This window comes from Alexandromys fortis, unplaced genomic scaffold, assembly GCF_014885135.2.
Source record: "Alexandromys fortis isolate MF-2015 unplaced genomic scaffold, M_Fortis_MF-2015_v1.1 scaffold_3, whole genome shotgun sequence".
NCBI lineage: Eukaryota > Metazoa > Chordata > Mammalia > Rodentia > Cricetidae > Alexandromys > Alexandromys fortis.
In genome coordinates, this window is record NW_026067909.1 from 19,920,745 (window position 1) to 19,942,737 (window position 21,993).

Sequence of the window (21,993 nt, forward strand, 5' to 3'; positions counted from 1 at the left end):
CATCGCCAACACTGATAGAGAGGGCAAAGGCTCCTATTTTGTAGGAGTCACAACCCTGCTCAGCTTCTGTATTTAACCCATGAAAAGTAGTCGTTTGATTCTAGCTGGTCTGAAAAAGGTGCATAGCTAAGCCACTTAGTGGGGGCACAGGTTAAACTTTCCCTGAGGATCTGGCAGAGTTTGATTGAGAAGATATTCAAAGCTAGAAGCAATGGTACTATTAGGTTTTACCCGCTGGAAGTCTGAATGCCTATACATTGTATAAATACTCATATGTTGCTCAAACCAACAAGCGATAATTTTTGATTTTTTTTTTCAGCCAAAAGATTGATACATTTTTGGTGTGGCTTTCTAGTTAGAGGTGGCTTTGACTTTTTTCTTCCCCACCCTTACTCCCTACCCCTTCCCCGTCTCTAATGTCTGACCAATCTTTCCCCCCCCCTTTTTTTCAACTGCTGTGCACAGTCGTATCTAGAATTCAGCATTGCTTTCAGATCTTGCATTTGCACGTTTTCTTCTCCTCATATAAGCCACAAAATCTGGATTATTGGCCTTCGTCAATAAGGAAGTACACAAAGGCCTAACAAAAAGCATTTAAGAAGATGCTTGAGTTAAAAACTTACCCGTTACGAGGTGATGACTTGAAAAAGAATGTAATAAACTCGGTCAAAGGCTCTCTCTGCAGCAAGAGCCCCCTGTAGTGTATACTTGTGAGAAAAGGAAGCTAGTATGGAACTGAAACTCACCGGAAAGTCGAGTTCAGAGCCAGTCATTAACTTGCTCTGTTGTTGGGTCATGGATTCTCTACTTCGTATGATCACAACAGTAGAGGAAGGCAATCCTTCCGGGGTTTCCTTTAGGTCTAGATCTTCCTGCTCTGGGATTTCTGCGGGCAGCACCTGCCTCCGGGGCGCTGCCACCTCCATGTGTCCCTCATTACCTCTTGGGATCCAACGTTGCAGCGGTTGTGTCCCAGAGCAACCGTAAAGGGCGCCACGCGAGGAGGGCCACGCAGACACTAGTTCTGCAGGCCCGCGGAGGTTCCACCCAGCCTTCAGGCCCGCAGGTACAGATGTGGTTAGCCAATGGGGCCTGCTGGCGAGAGTCTAGTGCAGACGCCCATTACTCACCCGTGGTGAACACACTCTACCCATTAAACTGAAGAATGTTTGAGCCCAACTACAGGTTGGTTCCGTGCTCCAAAGACGTTCCCACCAAGCAAATGACTTCCACTGTTTTCTAGTAGATTGATAGAAGCAAGTCCTTCTATTTTGAGTGTCCTCAAAGTCTAGCTTTTTAACTCTAGAAGGAAGAGTGCTTTTGGAACCACAGATCTGGTGGTGCTTGGGCCAATATATCTTCTCTGGTCCTTTGTCTTTCTGCAAAGTCGAGGTCCCAATTGTTCTGTGTACTTCCCATGTTCAGAAACTAGATTGCACCAATCTGTCACCCACCCTGGGACAGGAAACTCTAACTAAACTCAATGAGCAACACCCAAAAAGAAGAGCATGTTGAGAAGAGATCCAGAGGGAGATGAGAGGTAGGGTGTGTGTGTGTGTATGAAAAACGACTAAAATCCATCATATAAACATATAAACCTATCAACCAAACAAAAATAAACCAACTACGAAAAAAGGCGACTGTTGTAATCAAGTCCTAAATATATTTTAGAGAATCCTAACTTGATAGTCATGTTTATGATGCCAAGGATCATTTATGCTATGGATTCCCAATCACTGAACATTTAGTGTAATGGTGCTATAACCGGCACTCAGTAGAAGTGAATAAACAAATGAAGGTCATTTGTCCCGCTTACTTGGATTATGTTGAGTCTCAAAAGCAAATGTGGTTTGCCTGCCTGCTAACTAAAGGAGTGTTTTTCACAGACAATTTGTTGAGGCTTCCAGTATCAGGTGTTTTGTATATTATGTAATTCGTGGAATAAAGTCCCGTTGAGAGTAAATGTGAATGACACTATTTATGCATTGGGAGTAAGAAGTCGAGACAATATAGAATATCCGTTCCCTCTGGAGTTTACCTTGTGGGGCGGTTGGGATGAGAGATGATCCTGCCTCCTGAGTGCTGGGATTAATCCTCCTGAGAGATGATCCATTTTAATGTTAGGGGGCCAGACAAATAGAACCCAGCTTAGGAGTTAAGGAGTTGACAAGAAGAGGTCCCTGCAGATGCTCGATTGAATCTTAGGAAAACTATGAAATGACGCCTTAATCTTCTTAGGGTTGTACATTGGGTTGCTAGATTTTGCAATATGGAGTTGACTGCTGTCATTGCAAAAACTGGCCTCAGAGAACAGATGGGGGCCAGACTTGACCTAGAGTGGAGTCAAGGAAAAACAAGAGGTGATAATTGGGAGATAATGCATACTGACCTCTGGACCTCTGCTTTTAAGGACAGAAAGGCAATAGTGTTTTCAGTAGAAACTAACAATGAATAGGTGCTGGTGTGGACTGCCTGTGAAACCTGTTGAGATAACAATGGGGCAGCAAGACTTCCGAATGTGACCTCTGGAATATACCCTTTGTCAGCACTGATCCTTGTAAGGTCACACCTTTCTCATGGGACACTTCATCCTCTTGGTCCATCACTGAGTTTGCCTGGGGAAGTCCTGTGCTAAAAGCCTGTTCATTTTGTGGAACCAGGAGCTCTTGGCTATGAGAATGGAGGGTACAGGTTCTGTGAATTCTATGGCAGCTTCTAGACTCACACAGTTTCACAAACTAGTAGCTATATGTGGTTATGAATCTTTTGTCATGAGGTTGTCTTGCATTCATGCGTTTTAAGTACATAATGCACACATAATTCCGAAGACTCCATATAATTAAAGAACTACAAATAATGTCATTGATGATTCTTAGATATATTTGATTTATTAAGTTAGACCGACTGCGTTATCAAAATTAAACACATCTTTCTATTTACTCTTTGTGTGACAACTAGGATAATTTAAAAATATACATGTACCAATAGATAAGGGACAAGGCTGCTCTCTATCTTCCATGGTCTTGAAAAACCACTTCTTTCTTTCAGGTTTTCCAACCTTTCTAGTGTTTTTTTTTCCCTCACTTTCTTTATTGTATTTTTTAATTCTTCCTTTTATAATATAATTACATCATTTCCCTTTATATTTACTGTCTCAAAACCTTCCTTGTTGTATTTCAAATTCAAGACCTCTTGAATTAATTTAAATTAATTGTTATTACACTCATATATATATATATATATATACATACACACATGTTCCTACCTGTGTGTGTGTGTGTGTGTTCCTAAATATAACCTGCTCAGTGCATGCACTGTCACTTGTATATATGTCTTCAGGGCTGACCATTTAGTATTAGACAGCAAATTTTTGTGATCTTCCCTAGGGAAGGCCATTTTCTCCACTCTTGGCATTTCTTAGCTGCTTGTAGTTCTTTGTGTAGGGTTGACGTCTCCTGGACTTTCCCTTGACAACACAGGATCAGGAGGATTGCTGCGAAGCAGTGGCTTTTACACATGACAGCTGTGTTGCACCCAGAACCTGCAGAAGACTCACAACCCCAAGCCTGTTTCAGAATGAATGGCTGAAAGGGTCCCAGGCTCTGCTCCTACCTGAGGAGATACGGGTAGCCAACATCTGTTTGGGGAGAGAGAGTGTCTTATTGAGGGATGGGGACACTGGTAGGGTGCTCATGCTCCAGTGGTCAGCTCTACACTCAGGAACATCTGGGTGACACTAACTGAACTCAGTAGCTTATACATTTTTAAAAACAGAGGATATGAATTTGAGAGAGGGATGTAAGGGAGACAATCCTGGAAGAGTTGGAGTCAGAAAAGATCAAGGGGTAACATGATCAAACTGTATTCTAGTCATGTATGACCTTCTCAGGCCCTATTCGCTATTCTTCCTCTTCTTTCTCCTCCTCTTCCTCCTTTCTTTCTCCTCTTCTTCCCTCTTCTTTCCTCTTTACCTTTTTCCTCCTCTTGCTTCTTCTCTTCCTCCTCCTCCTCCTCCTCCTCCTCCTCCTCCTCCTCTTCTTCTTCTTCTTCTTCTTCTTCTTCTTCTTCTTCTTCTTCTTCTTCTTCTTCTCACTTCCCCCCTTTCTCTCCTCTCTTCTTCCTCCTCGTCTTCTGTAGAAAAATAGCCACCCTAATTCTTTCATTTGAAATGTCCGCCTTCACCTTTCAAGCCCCTACCCAATATTAATCTCCTGTTTGGAGTTTTCACAAAATATCAACATCTTTCCACCAGAAAGAGCACTCTCTACTCTGTCATACTATCATTTTTTCATATGCCTCTTAATATGAGAATCCCTCACGGTTGTGATTTCTCAGCTGCTTGTTCCTCTCCTAAAATAAGAACAGCCACACGATGCCTCACCAATCTCTGACTCCCCAGGGATTAATACTTTCATTGCACACAGAAGACATTCAGAAATGAGCTACGCACTGAAATTTGTAGGCTCAAGAAATCTTCATTGACTGTCATGGAGAACAATCAGTGTAACGCCTTGTGAGACAAGGGAGGAAACAGACGGTCCACTGTGGATGTGAAAACACCTGTGTTCTTTAGCTTAGCATTGCTTGCATTGCTGAGGAAACTTCTCTGATGCCACGCTCACATTAGAAGAACAGGAAAACTACACACAGAATAGCTTCCTGAGAGATGGACCTTAACATGGAAAGCAGTTTGCTTTGCCATGTATTGCACCTCGACTCAAATAATGAGAAGGAAGCAGGGAAATAAGAGGGGAAAAAGGCAGCAGAGACATACAGGGCGGAAAGGAACTTTAATGAGGACAGGGAAAGCCATGGGACAATAAAGGCACTGACTTGATGACCTTTGGATCCTTGCTTTGTGGAGGTGGAAGCTAGCTTGAGAAGAATGCAGAATGTGGAATGTGCTTTTCACTCGCAGGGACAGAAATTCAAGTTTTCCTCTGAGTTACAGACTATGCTCCAACTTTCCTAGCCTGCACTCAACAGGCTACAGGCAGTTTCTATGATCTACCGCAGAAGATCTGCTGTGGAGAGCTGACGGCTTTTCAGAGTGGCTAGCTAGCAAACGCTTCCTTGCGATAGTCTCTCGTTTACATAGGAAAAGTGTTCCCCTCTGGAACCTAGCAGATATGTGTGTAGACATTCCTTAAATAGCAAGGGGTAATGTTTAACCTGTTGAGAATTTCATTTTGCACAAAATGCATGCATTGCGCAGCAGCCTTGTTATATAGAAATATCCTGGGCACATACATCAGGTGTGTGCAGTCGGGAACGTTGTTTATGTCGCCAGCATTCAGAATGTGCTCTCCATGACTTCAGTAACACTTTCTAAACTATCTTCTTGTTCTCGTCCCTGGAAAAGAAAAAGCAGCTACTTTCAGATGACATCCAGTGTTTCAAACCATGTGAGCGGTAGAGAATAAATATAATAATAAGAATACAGGCTGCATTGGTACTTACTCCAGAGTGCCATTTGTTCTCTTTCTGTCTCCTTCTCAATCCAATCTACCTTCTTTTAAAGGCTCTGTATTATAACTTTTGACATACTTTCTGATATTTTCTTACGCGTGTGGTTGTTTTGCCTGCATGTGTGTTTGTTTACCACTTGTATGCCTGATGCCTGAGGAGGCCGGAAGAGGGTGTTAGATCCCTGGAACAGGAGTTACAGATGATTGTGAGCTGCCGTGTGGGTACTGGGACTTGAACCTGGGACATCTGTAAAAGCAGCCAGTGTTGTTAATGAGCTCACCATTCCTTGTGAATTTATTGTTAGGCAATAGATTCTGACATTGTGGACGGATACAAGTGTACTTACCTACATTTCTTTCAATGCATGATTACACTTAAATCCCAGGATTCAACTTCCTCTTTTATAAATTGTTTTTGTCTGATCATCTTTTTTTAAAAAATCAATTAATTTATTTTTAAAACGATCTTTTCTCATTTTACATACTTAGCCCACTCTCACTCCCTCCCTTCCCTTCTGCTCCTCCCACCTACTCCCTACCGCACCCCATTCACTCCTCAGAGAGGGTAAGGCTTCCTACGGGAAGTCAACAAAGTCTGACACATCACTTTGAGGCAGGACCAAAGCCCTTTCCTCTATACTTAGGCTGATCAAAGTATGGGCTCCAAAAAGTCAGTTCAAGCACTAGGGATAAATCCTGGTCCCACCACCAGTGGTCCTAGACTGCCCCAACCACACATCAGTCACCCACATTCAGAGGGCCTAGTCAGTCCTATGCAGGTTCCCCCTCTGTCAGTCCAGAGTCAGTTGACTCCTACTAGCTCAGGTCAGGTGTTTCTGTGGGTTTCCACATCATAGTTTTGACCCTTTGCTCATATTATCACTCCTCCCTCTCTTCAACTGGCCTCTGGATGCTCAGTGCTTAGCTGTGGATCTCTGCATCTGCTTCCATCAGTTGTTCGATGAAGGTTCTATGATGACAATTAAGGTAGTCACCAATCTGATTACAAGGAAGGCCAATTCAGGCATCATCTCCACTATTGCTTATGGTCTTAGCTGGGGTCATCCTTGTGAATTCCTGGGAATTTCCCTGGTGCCAGGTTTCACACTAGCCCCTTAATGGCTCCCTCAATCAATATATCTTTCCTTGCTCTCTCGCTCTGTCCTTCCCTTATCTTGACTGTCCCATTCTCTTATATTCTCCTCTTTCCTCTCCCTCTCTCCTTCTGCCATCCCTTCCCCCCTCCCCACCCTCATGCTCCCAATTTTCTCAGGAGCTCTTGTCTATTTTCCCATCCCTGGGGAAATCCATGTATTTCTCTTAGGGTTCTCCTTGTTACCCAGCTTCTTTGGGGTCGTGGACTATGACTGGTTATTCTTTGCTTTACATCTAATATCAACTTACGACTCAGTACATACCATGTTTGTTTTTCTGGATCTGAGTTACCTCACTCACGATGTTTTTTTTTTCCAAGTTCTACCATTTGCATACAACTTTCAAGATGCCATTGTCTTTTATTTAACCACTGAGTAGTACTCCATTGTATAAATGTACCACATTCTCTTTATCCATTCTTCAGCTGAGGGGCATCTAAGTTGTTTCTAGATTCTGGCTATTATGAATAATGCTGCTATGAACATAGTTGTGCAAATGTCCTTGTGGTATGGGTCTGCATCCTTTGGGTTTATGTCCAAAGGTGATATAGCTGGGTCTTGAGGTAGATTGATTCCCTATTTACTCTACTGTATTGTCAACTCCTGAGATTCTCTCTTCCATCTCTTGTAATCTATTGGTTATGCTTGCATCTGTAGTTCCTGTTTGTTTACCCAGATTTTCCATTTCCAGAATTTCCTCTTTTTGTGTGTGTGTGTGTGTTTTTTTAAATTGACTCTATTTTAGTTTTCAAGTCTTGAACTGCTTCCTTCACCTGTTTGATTGTTTTTCTTCTTGTTTTCTCTAAGAGATTTATTGATTTCTTCCATTTTTTTGTTTGTCTTTTCCTCTATTTCTTTTCCTCATTTCATCTTTAAGGATCTCTATCTTCTTCATAATGTTTTACTTAAGGTTATTTTCTTCTGCTGTTTATTTATTTATTTATTTATTTATTTATTTATTTTGGATTTTCGAGACAGGGTTTCTCGTAGCTTTTTTGGTTCCTGTCCTGGAGGCTGGCCTCGAACTCATAGAGATCCGCCTGCCTCTGCCTCCCGAGTGAGTGCTGGGATTAAAGACTTGCGCCACCACCGCCTGGCTCTTCTGCTGCTTCTTAGTTAGGATGTTCGGGTCTTCCTTTTGTAGAACCCCTAGGTTCAAGTGTTGCCATATTGTTCTTGAGGTTGTTGAATGTATTCTTCCTCCATTTGGTGTAGGTGGGGCCTCTGGCTTATGTGGTCACTCTAACTCCTTGTGTAGGCAGGGCCATACCTCTGTGAGTCGCTGTTAAGACTCTTGGTGCTCTTCTCCAGGTGCAGTCAGGGCCAAGGCTCCAGTGGTCTTAGGTGTAGTGGGGGATGGTTGCAGGTATGGGGAGACTGCTCTGGAGACTCTGGGGTTTAGTCGCTGGGGTGGGGCATGGGATGTGCCTCCTTGTGATAGGTCTTGTAGAGTAGGACCATTCACCTGTGAACCCAGACACTCACCTCTCCAAGGGCAGTCAGGGCCAAGGCTCAGGTGCTCAGAGATGCGGTAGAGGATAGTTGTGTGTGGGGGAAGGCTGCTCCCAGGTCTCCGAGGCTTCAGTAGGCGGGGGTGGGGAGTGAGATGTGTCTCCAGGGACGAGCGTCCAGAGAGTTGGGTCCTCCAGTCAAGAACCCAGACACTCACTGTGCAAGGGCAGTCAGGCTAAGACAAGCTAAGGCCCCTTGTCTGATCACCTTATTCAGTGAGTCACTGCGGTCACTCATATGTCAGTTTAGCTTTTTGAAGTTTTTGTCTTTTTCACCTTTGTTCTTTCCTGCCACCAAGACTACAGGTCGTGAGAGTTCTTTTCAAGTTTTATGTTGTCTTAGCATTTCTATTGCTGTGAAGAGACACCGTGACCACAGCAACACTTATAAAGGAAAACATATAATTGGGGATGGCTTGGTTTAGTTTATTATCGTCATGGAAGGAAGGATGGCACACAGGCAGACGAGGTACTGGAGAAGGAGCTGAGAGTTCTACATCTGGATCAGAAGTCAAAGGAAAAGAGAGTACCACTGGGCCTGGCCTGAGCATTTGAAACCGCAAAGCCCATCCCCAGTGACACACAAGCCCCTATCTACTCCAACAAGGCCACACCTACTCCAACAAGGCCACACCTACTCTAACAAGGCTATACCTAATAGTGCCACTCCCTATGAGCCTATGGGGGCTATTTTCATCCAAATTACCACCCATGTGGTACTTTTGTTCCCTGTATTTCTGTAGTTTTTGAAACTGGGCATCTTAGATAATTGTTATATACTTTAGTTAAATGTTAGACAATTTAAATCAGTGGTGCTCAGTCTTCCTAATGCTGTGACCTAATACAGTTCCTCATGTTGTGGTGACCCCAACCATAAAATTATTTTTATTGGTACCTCATAATTGTAATTTTGATACTGTTTGAATCACAATGGAAATACCTGTGTTTTCTGATGGTCTTGATGGCCTTAGACAGTCTTGTGGAAGGGCCAAGATCCACAGGTTGAGAACCACTCATTTAAATAGTTTCATCTTTCCCTGTGAATGGTGGATGCTGCTTTCTTCCTAGAGATTTGTTTATGCTAATTACATGGAGTCTGTTTCCTTTGGAGCTTGCCTCTGATATATCTGCACATTTTCATTGTTTTCCGATTTCTAGTTCTTCTTTGTAGGCGGATTTTCTAGTCTACTCCCCAGGGCTGGAACAATAGCTCAGCTTGTCATTAGACAGAGGTGATACTAAAAACGCTTTGTTGTGGTCTGAATTATAGTCCTTAACACATGTAATTCAAAATCCTGACCACTGGCATATTAGAATGTGAAAATCTTTGAAATAAGATCTTTAAAGGGGCAATGGAACTTGAAAGTGTCATTTGGCTGGGCTGTTGTCAGACAGGACTGGTGTATGTAGAAGAGATCAGGACACAGACTCATCCAAGGGGAGGCCACGGGAAGACACTGAAAGTAACGAAAAAGGGAGGGGCTGTGGAGGTCACCAATCCTGCACCACTTTGGTCTTGAACTTCTGGACGAGAACTGTGAGAAAATACACTTTCATGTTTAAACCACATAATCTTTGCTGCTTTGCTGTGGTAAAAGTAGAAAAATAAGACGCATCTTCAGTCAATAAAGGGTTCTTAGGGCACTTGAGAAATTTTTGCAAAGTTTGGGTCATTTATGTATACTCCAGCTTTCCCCTTATTTTTGGAGGGTTTATTATTATTATTTTTTATTTTTTTAATGATCCCAGGTGGGTAACTCTAGTTTCCTAGCGCATGCAAAGCCATGAACATGTTTTCATTCTTTCAGATACAGGAATGACCAGGCTATCAGCACAGTTCAGCACAGTCCACAGCGGTTTCTCTCTTCTCTGAATGTCTCTATTGAGTTCCTGTCAATTTCTTGTTCCAGCAGTAATATGGTCTCCTATGGTCTTAGCTAGGACGAGTGTCCTGGTCTTATCTGCCTGTTTGCTGCTGTGCTCTCTGCTGCTTCATTAACCCTCCCTGAGGAAACTTTCCATATTACACCTCAAGTAAAATCAGCTCTCAAGCTGTGAGGGTACCACAGTCCTTCAAGTCTTGCTTACCAAGGTAAAGTTCTTTACAATTGAACGTAAGGGCTGGAGAAATGGAAATGTGATGGTTAATCCTAATTTGCAATGATGGAATTTAGAACCATCTAGGAGGCACACTGTTTGACATCTTTGTTAAACTGGTGTTTTCAGAGAGGGTCAGCAGAGGAAAGATCCACCCTGAATGTGGCTGGCAGCGTGCTGCGGGCTGAGGTCCTGGATCCTACGTAAGGAAGCAAGCCAGCCAGCTGAGCATCAGCATTCACCTCTCTCTACGTCCTACTAAGGAGGCAACGTGTGTTCTGTAGCTTTGTGTGTGTGTTTGATCTGAATGTGTTAACAATGTTAAGGGAAGAATCAGCATATATATATATATGTGTGTGTGTATGTGTATGTATATATATATGTGTGTATGTATGTGTATATATAATATATATGTTTTTAATTTTTAAATTTACAGTTTCATATATTACTCTTGTCATCTTGTTTTACACCCATATTTTATGGCAAAAGAAAACAAAAGGTAAAGGAAACCTCATACATTACATTGATATTAGTTCCAGACAGTTGTAGAATGCCACCTCTTACCTTTGCTTACTAGAAGCTGATAGCCCCTGAATTGCCCGAAGAAACACTCACCAAATATGAACAGCTGCAGACTGAGTACGTGAGGGCGATCCCGAATTCCAGGGGGTAGGAGAACAACAAAATACGGGACACTTCCCTCCCCAGCTTCTGTAACCAGGAAACGAGGTGAGGTATCATTATCTGTAGAGCGTGCCCCTCCCCAGGAGGTCCCTAGAGTGAGAGTTAAGGGAAGGAGCAACATGGGGCTTGATTTCCCCTGCTTGGTTTCCCCAGGCTTGTCTAGCTGTCAGCTGTCAGCTTCATTTGTCATCTTTTCCTTCTTCCCAGCCCAGTGGCTGCCGCTCTGCCCTTCACCAATCTGTTACCTTTGCCATCACTCTTCCTGCAACTGTCTAGTCTCACGAGTGCATCCACTACCTAAACTTTTCAGTTAATCTGGTGTTATTATTATTATTTGTGCCCATGTGTATGTCTATGGGTCCATGCATGGCACAGTGCTCATCTGGAGGACAGAGGACAACTTCCAGGAGTTAGTTTCACTCCTTCCACTATGGGTCCCAGGATTGAATTTAGGTCATCAGGTTGTAAGGAAAGCCCAGCTTAAAAAAAATAAGTTTTTGCTCTATTTTCTTGTGTGTGTGTGTGTGTGTGTGTGTGTGTGTGTTGTGTGTATATTATGCAAACGTGCATATGTGTGGGTGCTTGTGTGTGTATTATGCATACATGCATATGTGTGGGCGCTCTTCTGAGACCGAAGTTAGGAAACACCGTTGATGGTTTTTCCACCTTATTAAATGAGGCAGGGCCTTTCAATAAAACTCAGAAGTCTCTGCTATGGCTGGTTTTGCTAGCCAGTTTACTCTGGGGATTCCCTGACTCTGCCTTCTCAGGCTGGAATTACAGGTAGGAGTTACCACTAGGCCTGCCTGGCCTTTCTGTGGGTTCTAGGGATCCGACCTCTTATCCATAGACTTGCACAGCAGCCCTTTAACCACCAGGTTATCTTCCCAGCTCCCAGCCCCTGGTTGCCCCTCAGAGGTTGGAGGTGAGCCTCTGCCGCTTACCTCCATTAGGGTACCACACATTTAGTATTCATAAGGTCACACATGAGGACTCAGGTTATTTAAGTTAGGCTAACCTGAAAGCCTTCTTCTTGTAGTCTAGCACCAGAAAGTCCTATGTAAGCTGCCATGGGAGTGGGTGAAACACTATGAATTTTCTTGTTCAGCCGTGATAACTATGAACAACAATGGTGACCAACATGGCAAGACATCCTTAAAATTGCAATAGTGGCACTTACATGTTGGCACCACCAGCTCTCTAATTGGCCTTAAAGCCTATTTAACAGCATGGAAATGATGCCTGGCACCTGAACCCTGGTCAGCTTGGCCAGGACTAGTGAGATTATGGATTTTACAAGAGAAGCTACTACCATCGCTTTACTAGACACCAGCATAGTCCTTTACATTCTAAAATTCATCCTCATGCCCACTCTAAGTGTAGCCATAACCCTTCATCAAAGAGCTTCTCTTTATAGCAAATGGAGCTGGCTACAATGCAGAGATCAATGAATCATGGGAAATTCAACGCCAGTGGGTACATCTAAAACACAAGTTCTGTACCTGAGGCCGAGGAAGAGGGAGTGGAAAGATTGTAAGGGCCAGAGGGCCAGGAATCCTGGTAATAGAGTGTGTCTCCCAGAAATGGCTGCCTAAACAAGACCTGAAGAGGAGTAATGACAATAGACATGCTAATATAGAGAGATGAAATCTCACAGGTTCCCACCCCAAGACAAAGAACTACAGACAGCTAATTATGGTTGAGAGAGATAAAGAGAATTAACATCTTTCAGAGATGGGCCCCTATATTAGTTATCCAATACAAAATGGCTAGCCATGAAATAATATATATACAAATAACAAAACATGGACTCATCAGGTTGTATTTATATATTTGTGCTCTCTTTATCTCCATGTAACAGTAATAATCAAAGAAAAAGAGGCCATCAAATTGAGAGGGAGTTGGGGAGTCAGGGGTTGGAGGGAGAAAAGGGAAAGGGGGAAATGTTCAAATTCTATTTTAATTAAAATATGTTTTAAAAGATTTATTTTTATTCGTGTGTATGTGTGTGTGTGTAAACACATGTTCAGGTTCCTTCTGAGATCAGAGGAGGGCTTCAGATTCCTTGGAGCTGAAGGGAAGCTCATAATATCCTGGTTGTAGTCACCCAACATAGATACTGGGAACCAAACTTGGGGTGCTCTTAACCACTGAGCCATCTTTTTTAGCCCTGATAAATAGTTTTTCCTTTTGAGACAGGGTTTTATGTAGCCCAGACTGGCCTAGAACTTTCCATGCATCTCAGGAGGACCTGAAACTCTTGATCTTGCGGCCTTGCTTACTACAGTGCTTTGGTGGCAGTCAGACACCAACATGCTAGCTTAAGTGTGGGAATATTTCTTTTCCAATACTAATATTTGTGATTCTGATTTTTTTCTGATAAGGGTTGACTTTATTGACTTTAGCTCAGATCCATCAATTGGGAAGCCCATTGCTATTTGTTCTAGTCTGAGAGCTTTCCCAGATGTGCAACATCTAGCTGCATCAACTCTATCAGGCCCTCTATGTCCCCTCTCATCCTTCCTCATCCCTGCACATCCTACAGAATCTGAGTTTCCCTGTTCAGGAAGCTTTCTGTGAGCTGGTTCTACCCACTGTGGGCTTCAACTGGGCTGTATCTTCCACTGTGCCTACACAGTTAGACACCTGTTCCTACAAAGTTCACCTCTCATCAATCCCAACATGGTTTTCAGGATGTAGGTTATGTGGCTTTCTTTGGAACACCGTGTAAATCATCTCATATGATTGCCATGCCTTCCATAGTGAGCCGACCACATGGCAATGTACTATTTATGATGACTGTGCATCGAACACAGGGACTTTGGCATTGTTGAGCCACTTGGCGGTGGTACTAATTTCTTCATTTCTGGTTCGATGAGGAAACCAAGCCTTGGAAAAGAGCTATGACTTACTGGGGGAATGATTCCCATGAACTGTATATCCATGTCTTCAATGCAGACAGCTTAATTTTAGAGCTCCTGATTTTATTTACTAGGCAATTTGAGGAAGCAACAAAAGTAAAACTGTATTTGTCTCACCAAATAATCTCAATCTGAGTCCACCATTTTAACTGATCTTGGAGGTACTATGTTAGGAAATGTTCTTACAGCATTTTTTTTTGAGTGGATATCCCTCTCTCTGAATTTCTCTGATGTTTGCATATGTGTGGGATGGAGAAGTTCACCATCTTGAGATCTACATTACATCATCTGGGCTCCTTCCTGAGTCTTGCAGAGAGAGACCCCTTGGAATGAAGGCTGGGCTTCCCCTAGGTCTTCTCTCCGTGTTTGCTTCTAGAGATAGGATAGTTTCTGCTGACCTTTTGCATTCTAAAAGCAATCATATAGAAGGCGTCCAACAAATGAACAAGTATTTCTAAAAAAAAAATTAGTTAGGGAAATTTAATTTGCATTTCATGGGAATAATAAAAATAAAGTGTCCATGACCCTAATCAATTTAACATCTCCATAACCAAACAGAATTAAATTATACCATAATAATACTCCCTTAAGGTGTAAAGAAATAGAATACCAAGTCAACACAACTCAAGGAAATCTCTTGTATTATCAACAAGGCTGTTCACATTACTATAGTATGATGTGTTGCACTTCTATGTAATTATGTCTGGGTACAAAGAAACAAGACTGATGCTGACTTACATTTAGTAGTGAGAGCTAAAAAAATCTGCATAATATGCAAAAGCAGGCTGTTATGAAAGTCCTACGTGAGACCGGAAATGACTAGGTATTCACTGTTTAAACATATTAGAGCAACAACAAAGCTCTCTTCGTGGTTTGTTGAATGGCTTAGTGGTCCAGGAATATACCCTTTTTGCATTAAGATGTTGTCTGTGGAGAGACTGGAAGATGGCTCAGTCAACAAAGTGCTTGCCTTGTAGGCACAGAAATTGAGCTCAATTTCCACTTCCAGAACCTGAGAGAGAGGTGGGGATGTTGCGGCGGGAGGGGGGGGGAATTGAGGGTGTACACTCTGTGCTGGGGAGACAGAGACAGGTTGATGCCTGTGGCTCACTGGCCAGTTAATGTAGCCTACTTAGGGAGATTGGGGCTAATGGCACCATCACAAGGTCAAAGACAGTGCCTGGGCAATGACACCTGAAGTTATTCTCTGGCCTTTGCATATATACATGCAGCAGACACACACACACACACACACACACACACACACACACACACACACACACACATGTGCTGCTCAGGGATCACCTTAGAAGAGCAGGCAAAGAGCCTGTTAAGAGCCATAAATCACAGAGGACCAGTATGAAATAGTGTCCTTGTGTCTTCTGGACTCAGAAGCTCATAGCACCTGTCTTTTCCTGCACAAAATCCACACAAGAGCAAACCAGTCAACATTCCAGCATGGAAGAGGCTGGGGAGAGGCATCTCAGGAGTCTCCATCCCTAACTGAGGAGTTATTGACAGCTGACAGCTTCTGGGCAAAGAGAATCAGTGTTCTTAAGGGTAGAGCCCTAGCTAGATAAATCACACTCCAGGGGATGGTCGGGTGGCACAAAATAGGCTTCTCTGGTTATTGAAATAAATAGAACACAGAGAAATGGGGGTGGTGATATGATCAAACTACATTGTAGGGAACTCTCAAATACCATTACAAACATTAAAAAAAAAGGTGTTTCTATGAAGTAAGTTACTCACTGCTTGCCCATAATTCCTATATGACACAGACCGAAAATGAGCCAATTCCACGACGGTCAGGCTGGCTGCAATGATCGTAACTAGTATGCAGAGTATGTTCATGGACAGGGCGCAGAGGAGCTGGAAGGAGACAAGGAGGAAACGTACAACAGTCAGGAGAAGTACTTTGCATTGTTTTTGTGGCAAGTGCTCTTAATTCACAAGCCATCTATCTAGTCCCAGATTTCTTGATGTATAAACATTTAAGATTAGATGAATTGATTTATAAAATTCTAATATTTTTATTTCTAAACATTTTCCACCTACACCATGGACAGTTTTTTTTTTTTTAAACTCCCCACTTTCATACAAGGTACAACTGTTTTCCCAAAGTGAGTAGAACAGACAATGAAGTAGCAAATCACAGTAATCACAGACTTTAAAATCACAGACTTTAGATCCTGTAAATAATTTTTGTCACAGTATTCATGCAAAGTTAAGGGTAAAATATCCAAACAAAATTATTAAATTTACATGTTTTAGCGAAGTTAACAACCATGATTGTTTACTAATACATCTGGTCTACATTAAGTAATTTGTCTCACTTATTTTATAAGGGTGATAGATTTCTTTATTGTTTAGAGGCTATTTTTCTTTATTTTAAAGATTTGTGTACATTTGTGTGTGAGTGCATGCATGTGTATGCACATGCATGTGTGTATGCCTGTGAGTGCAGTTGCCTCCAGAGTCCAGCAGAGGGAGCCAGATCCCTTGGAGTTGGAGCTACTGGAAATTGCAAGTCAACATGGGCACTGGGAACGGAACTCAGGACTTCTGTAAGAGCAGCCAGTGCTCTTAACTGCTGAACCATCTCTCCAGCCCCAACACTAATTTTCTTTTAAACCCTTTCTCTGTTTTGTGAAAGTCCATAATAGACATATTCCAAACATTTCAACTTACCAAATATTTATTATTTTGATGCTTTGCTGCTCTTACTGTGAAGGTTCCTGAAATGATAAACTAGACACAAAACATGTATTGGTAAATACTCATTGATAATGCTCTGTAATTTAAGTATACTTGAAAACAACTATCTTTTAGAACAAGATTTTCAGAATACTAATAGCAGCAAAGAGAGAAGTTTTAGTAGACAGGGTTGGGACAAGCTTCCATTATGAGATAATCATGGTTTCAAAAGATGACAGATATTGAAAGTAATAGGAGGTCACAACAGGTACCAGCAGGGGACAGTGGGCAGGATTTAGGTTGTAGTATATAGCAAGTCCTCTTAAGACTTCCTGAACCAGGAGCCATGTTAGGTTATATGATATCTCTTCTATAACCCATTTAGGTGTTACTCCAACTTCTTTTGTTCCTAGTGAGATACCTGGGACTATAATGACTGTATATACATCCAGATGTGGAGAAGTGGTTCATATATCCATTAGACATCATGACTGTAAAAAGCAATCTCTTCCCTGAGAGGCAATAGTCACCTTTAAGGCCACAGGATCCCCAGGCTTTCACTTTGTTTATCTATTTATGTATGCATGCATGTCAGGTGCAGGTGTGTAACCTGCACGTGAGTGTGCAGGTACAAACATCTAATCACACATACGTGTCCTCCTTTATTTTTCCCCATCTTAGTGCTTTGAAACAGGGTTTCTCAGTGAACTGGAAGTTTGCTGTTTCAGCTAGGCTGGCTGACCACTGAGTGCTTGGAACTTGGCCGTCTCTGCCCCTCATTGCTGCTGTAACTGGATGTGCAGCCATGCTTGGCTTTTTATGTGGATGTTGGAGATTTGAACTCAGGTCTTCATGATTGCACGCAGAGTCATCTTCCCAACCACCTTGCCTTTTATAAAAATTATTTGAGAAGACATTCCACTATTTCCTTTTAGCATTTCTATTTTCCAGGAAGCATAAAGCACCACTGTGTTATTTAAAAGCAGGCTATACAACTTCCCTGAAATAGTCCTTTGTCTGTCTTCAGTCTTACTTATTTTTTCTTATGAGTATATATGTGTGTGCTTCCAGTTCCTGCGGAGATCAAAAGTGGAGCTGAAGCTGCAACAAGTTGTGAGTCCCCTGGTGTGGGTGCGGGGACCAAACCTTGGTCCCCTGTAGGAGCAGCAAGTGCTCTAAATGACTGAACCATCTCTCCGACCTTTGTCTCTTCTATTTTAGTGACTTTAGCAAAAGTTAGTTTTTTTTGAAAAGTAGCAGTCGTGTTCCATACTTTTAAAAATTATATTAATTTTTCCATACAGTGTATTTTGTTATAGTCTTTTCCTCCCCCAAGTTCTTTATCCAAATTGATGTTTTTTCCTCTCAAAACAAATAAGCAAGCAAGTAAACAAGCCATAACCATACCCCACAACAAAAAGACAAACAAAATAAACCAAAACACTGTACCCAAAGCGTCATGGTAAAAGCACAAAGAAAACATGACCCTGGGGGTGAAACTTGGGTTTTCATGTTTGTACAGTGACTTCACTGACGGAGCTGCCTCTCTAGACCCCTAAAGTTATTTTTATAATATAAAATGAAACACAATGAACACAAATCATTTCTCTGAGTTTTGTCTGAAAATTCTGTTTTTTCTCATATTTTTAATTTTCTTCTTTCTTCCATATGCTTTTTATTTATGAGCCAAGTGCACTTTTTCTTATTGGTGAGGCAGTGGATTGCTTATCAACAGGGCTGGTTTGGATTTCGTCCTTGACAGCCTGCAGCAGCTCCTGGATAAAGGCAGATGTCTTCAAGGTGACCGTTTCTTTTGCTGACCACCTAACCTCCTCCGAGACAGCTGAGGTAGCATCTTTGTTTCGGCACAAGGACAACAGTTTTCTTCTTCTTCTTCTTCTTCTTCTTCTTCTTCTTCTTCTTCTTCTTCTTCTTCTTCTTCTTCTTCTTCTTCTTCTTCTTCTTCTTCTTCTTCTCCTTCTCCTCCTCCTCCTCCTCCTCCTCCTCCTCCTCCTCCTCCTCCTCCTCCTCCTCCTCCTCTTCTTCTTCTTCTTCTTCTTCTTCTTCTTCCCATTGTATATTTCCACCACTTGTTTTTCCCTTCTAGATTTTTGTTTCAGTTCCATCATCCACCATCCCTGTGCTTGAGGCCACTCACTGATTACTTCATCATTCACTCCTTTCTAGGTGATTTGAAGTTTTGACCCTCTGAAGACTCTCCTAAATCTTCAGTGATTTATATGTGTGTTTCCTTCTACTTGCTCTGGGTATATGATTCTTTGAATCCCCCCCCCCCTCAAATCCTGTATAAAGATTACTTGATCTCCATACTCATGCTCTTGCCTTTGTTGGTCCTTTTAAATCTCAGGGTTATGCATTCATTCTTGCCACTGCTTGCTGTGGAGGATGCCCTCTGGCATCGCGCTCTAGCAAAGCTTTCCCCACCCTATCTATGCTCTCAGCTCTTCCCATTGAATTCTTTTCACCACCGGCACCAATTTTACAATTCTATGATCAGCCGTTACAAATACTCTCTATATCCATTCTCAACTCCAGTTTTTTTTTTTTTAAATCAAACTGGAATCTTTTAATCAAAGTCCTGATGAAATGTAGTGTTTTACTCCCGCAGCATTTCTGCATCCATGCAGATAGACATGGCTTGAATAAAGACTTATCTCACTCACTACGCAGTCATGTTCCTAACCCTTTCGTCCTTAATGCTGTTTAAAGATGAAATTACTTTTCCATAAGCCACATGCTCTCTCATACTTTCCTCAGATGGCCCCTTCACACGCTCTCCTCTCTTCTGGTCTAATGCCTGCCCTCACTGTCAGCCCATATGTTTCTTTCTGATACATTGAGATACTTGAAGCTTTCCTAGGAAATTGACCACATGCTTCCAGAAACAAACCAGAATCCGATCCATTCTTTATTCTTTGTTCCCTTGCTTTAGCACTGTTTACATTAATGTTTATAATTTTCTTGCAAATAATGTCCGGTGCATTATAGGATGCTTAGTAGCATCACTGACTTCTGCTTACTAGATGTAAAACTCCAGAGCATCTCCAGATACTAGGACATGTTCTCTAAAGGGGCAAACAGCACACTAACTGAGAACCATCACAGGGGAACATGACCATAGCTATTTCTTCACTGAAATTCATTATTTCTTGCCAGCATAAATACATGATCGCAACATTCCCCTTATTACCTCATAACATTTATTGTTTTTTATTCTGCGTCCACCCCCACACCAGCAAATGATGATAGAAAAGAAAGGGCATGAAGTTGAAAGGGAAATGTGCTGGGGACTCCAAGAGGAGCTGGAGGGAGGGAGTCTGGTAGATAAGATCCAAATGCATTGTACACAAGTATAGAGTTATCAAAAAGTAAATTAAAAATATTAAAAAAAATTCCCTGAGCTCTTATTTCATTTCCCTAAACCAATTCCAATCAGATTTTGTGTCATCATTTTACTGAGACTACTTGTCATGTTTATGACTGGTTACCATAGTCATAAGCCCAGCAGTCAGCTTTCAACCTTTATCATACTGACAAAGCAACAGAGGATGATAGACCTGATCTTCTTTATGTCTTGTGATGCAGTCTTTCTTTGACTTCCAGGGATCCCCAACACTCTCGAGTTTTCCTTCTGCCCGACAGCTGTCTAGAAACTGCACCGAATGCAGGTAATGGCAAACATTAAAAATTAACCACTACAACGGATTTGATGGTTGAGAAAGTGTCTTTGTCTTTGACACAGCTAGGGTTATGCTGCAGTCCATATTGTGCTTGTCATTTGCTCTCGTATTCACATTTCTTTTATAGCGCTTGTAGGTTAAATGATCAATGCATATTTGTTGATAGAAGAAATTGGATTTTTGAACAAGTCAGTAAATGGCATTGAGTTATAAGATTCTCCTGAAAACCTCGTTTAGAAACTGGCCCCTACCATCTACTAATACTAATCAATATTATTTACTGAATTAATAAAATCAACACAAATGTATTCTACTCACAGTAAGTCCCCACAAACCAGTTCCCATTTTGTAAGTCAGAGGTTCATAAGTCCCAAATACTCCTTTAATTTGTCCCATATACAACAGCAATAGGAAATACCACATGAGAACATGATAGACGCCAAGCATAATCTGGATAACCTGGGGGAAGAGACAGCTGTTAGTACCGAATGATGTCATGGAAACCACAATCTCAATAAACATTAACTTTTATTAAGTAAGCTAGTCATGCGTTAACTATGGGGTTCTCACTGGTTGTACCAGACACAGTGTCTGTCCAAGAAGAACTCTGCTGGTGCATGGGGGAATAAGCTAAAGTTTTCTTATTGAAAAATGATTCTTAAATTCAGAGCTTGTCACTGGGTTCCAGGAGGTCTCACTCATACCATCCCACTAACCAGTCAACCAACCAACCAGCCAGCTAGCCAGCCAGCCAGCCAGCCGCAGAGGCTGGCAGCATGTACATGTGTCAGGAGAGCAGATTAAGACATTTCCCATTGCTCTCCTGGCGGTCTGTCACTACAGGGCCAAGATCTCCTGTGCAGCAGTTTGGAGAGCTGGTCTTCATGGTCTAAAAACTCAGAGGAAAAGCTGAAGCCTACGGAACAGTTTTCTCCCACTAGGTAGTTATTAAAGTGTGATTTTTCTAACTTCTTAGTTTTTGTTGATAGAACTAGGTAAGCTTTAAGCTCTCAGGTTTGTCACTGAACAGAAATGTGTGTTCACCCTACTGTACAGCCATGAGTGCAGTGATAACGAGATTCCCGACAGATCTGTTTTAAACTTGCAAACACACCCACACTTTTTAATCTGGTAGTTATTCATGCTGCTGGCTTTCCTTGGGAGTGGTAATTCAGCCCATGTGCTGATATCTCAGCACATCCCTGCTTATGAAGGCCCAGGAGACTAAGCAAAAGCTACAGAAGACAACCAGCATGCTTTGCAAAAAGCTTTTGCTGCTTAGTTATTTAAATGCATCCCTTTCTAGATACAAGGTCACCCTTTTAAAAACTGACATTGTTTAAAACAGTGAATTTTAGTCAATCTGAGTAAAACCTTACTGCTGCAGTGAGTGTGAAGTGCCTTCCATAGGATCACGTGTTGAACGCTCGGCCCCTGGCTGATGGGGCTGTTTGGGAAGGTGGAGGATCACAGAAAGTTAGGTAGTAGAGGTAGGCATGGGTCTTTGCTGTTCACTCTGCAGTTCTTAGATGCATGTGCAATGACCCAGTCCAAAGCTGTCTCCTCCTCCTAGCTTGCCTCCCTTACCTTCTGCCACTTCCCACCATGATGACCTGCATCCCTCAGGAATGATCTGCTGAAGCACACCCCTTTGCCTTCAGTTATTTAGAGGGAACTTGATCTCAGTAATGAGAAAATATGACACTCACCCCTAAGACAACAGTATTTGATGAAGATATTTTTGAATTTCTACATCCCAT

At 42.1% G+C, this 21,993-nt stretch overlaps 1 protein-coding gene across 1 annotated transcript; it reads right to left on the minus strand.

The window, feature by feature from the left end:
- Positions 1-4,907: 4,907 nt before the first annotated feature.
- Positions 4,908-21,993, minus strand: Ms4a13 (membrane spanning 4-domains A13). Its single transcript, XM_050137681.1, has 6 exons — positions 21,943-21,993; positions 20,552-20,692; positions 16,527-16,586; positions 15,588-15,707; positions 10,846-10,941; positions 4,908-5,353 (listed from the first exon to the last, which is right to left on the minus strand). Exons 1-6 carry the CDS (start codon positions 21,991-21,993, stop codon positions 5,294-5,296), a joined length of 528 nt encoding a protein of 175 aa, XP_049993638.1. The 3' UTR covers positions 4,908-5,293.

Excerpts from the sequence above, each read along its gene's own strand:
- Ms4a13 (XM_050137681.1), bottom strand. The coding sequence starts at position 21,993 with ATGGGATGTAGAAATTCAAAAATATCTTCATCAAATACTGTTGTCTTA. Across the intron at positions 16,587-20,551 it reads CTGGTTTGTGGGGACTTACT|TTTATCATTTCAGGAACCTT; the intron begins GTGAGTAGAATA and ends TTTTGTGTCTAG. Across the intron at positions 15,708-16,526 it reads ATCAAAATAATAAATATTTG|CTCCTCTGCGCCCTGTCCAT; the intron begins GTAAGTTGAAAT and ends GTCTCCTTCCAG.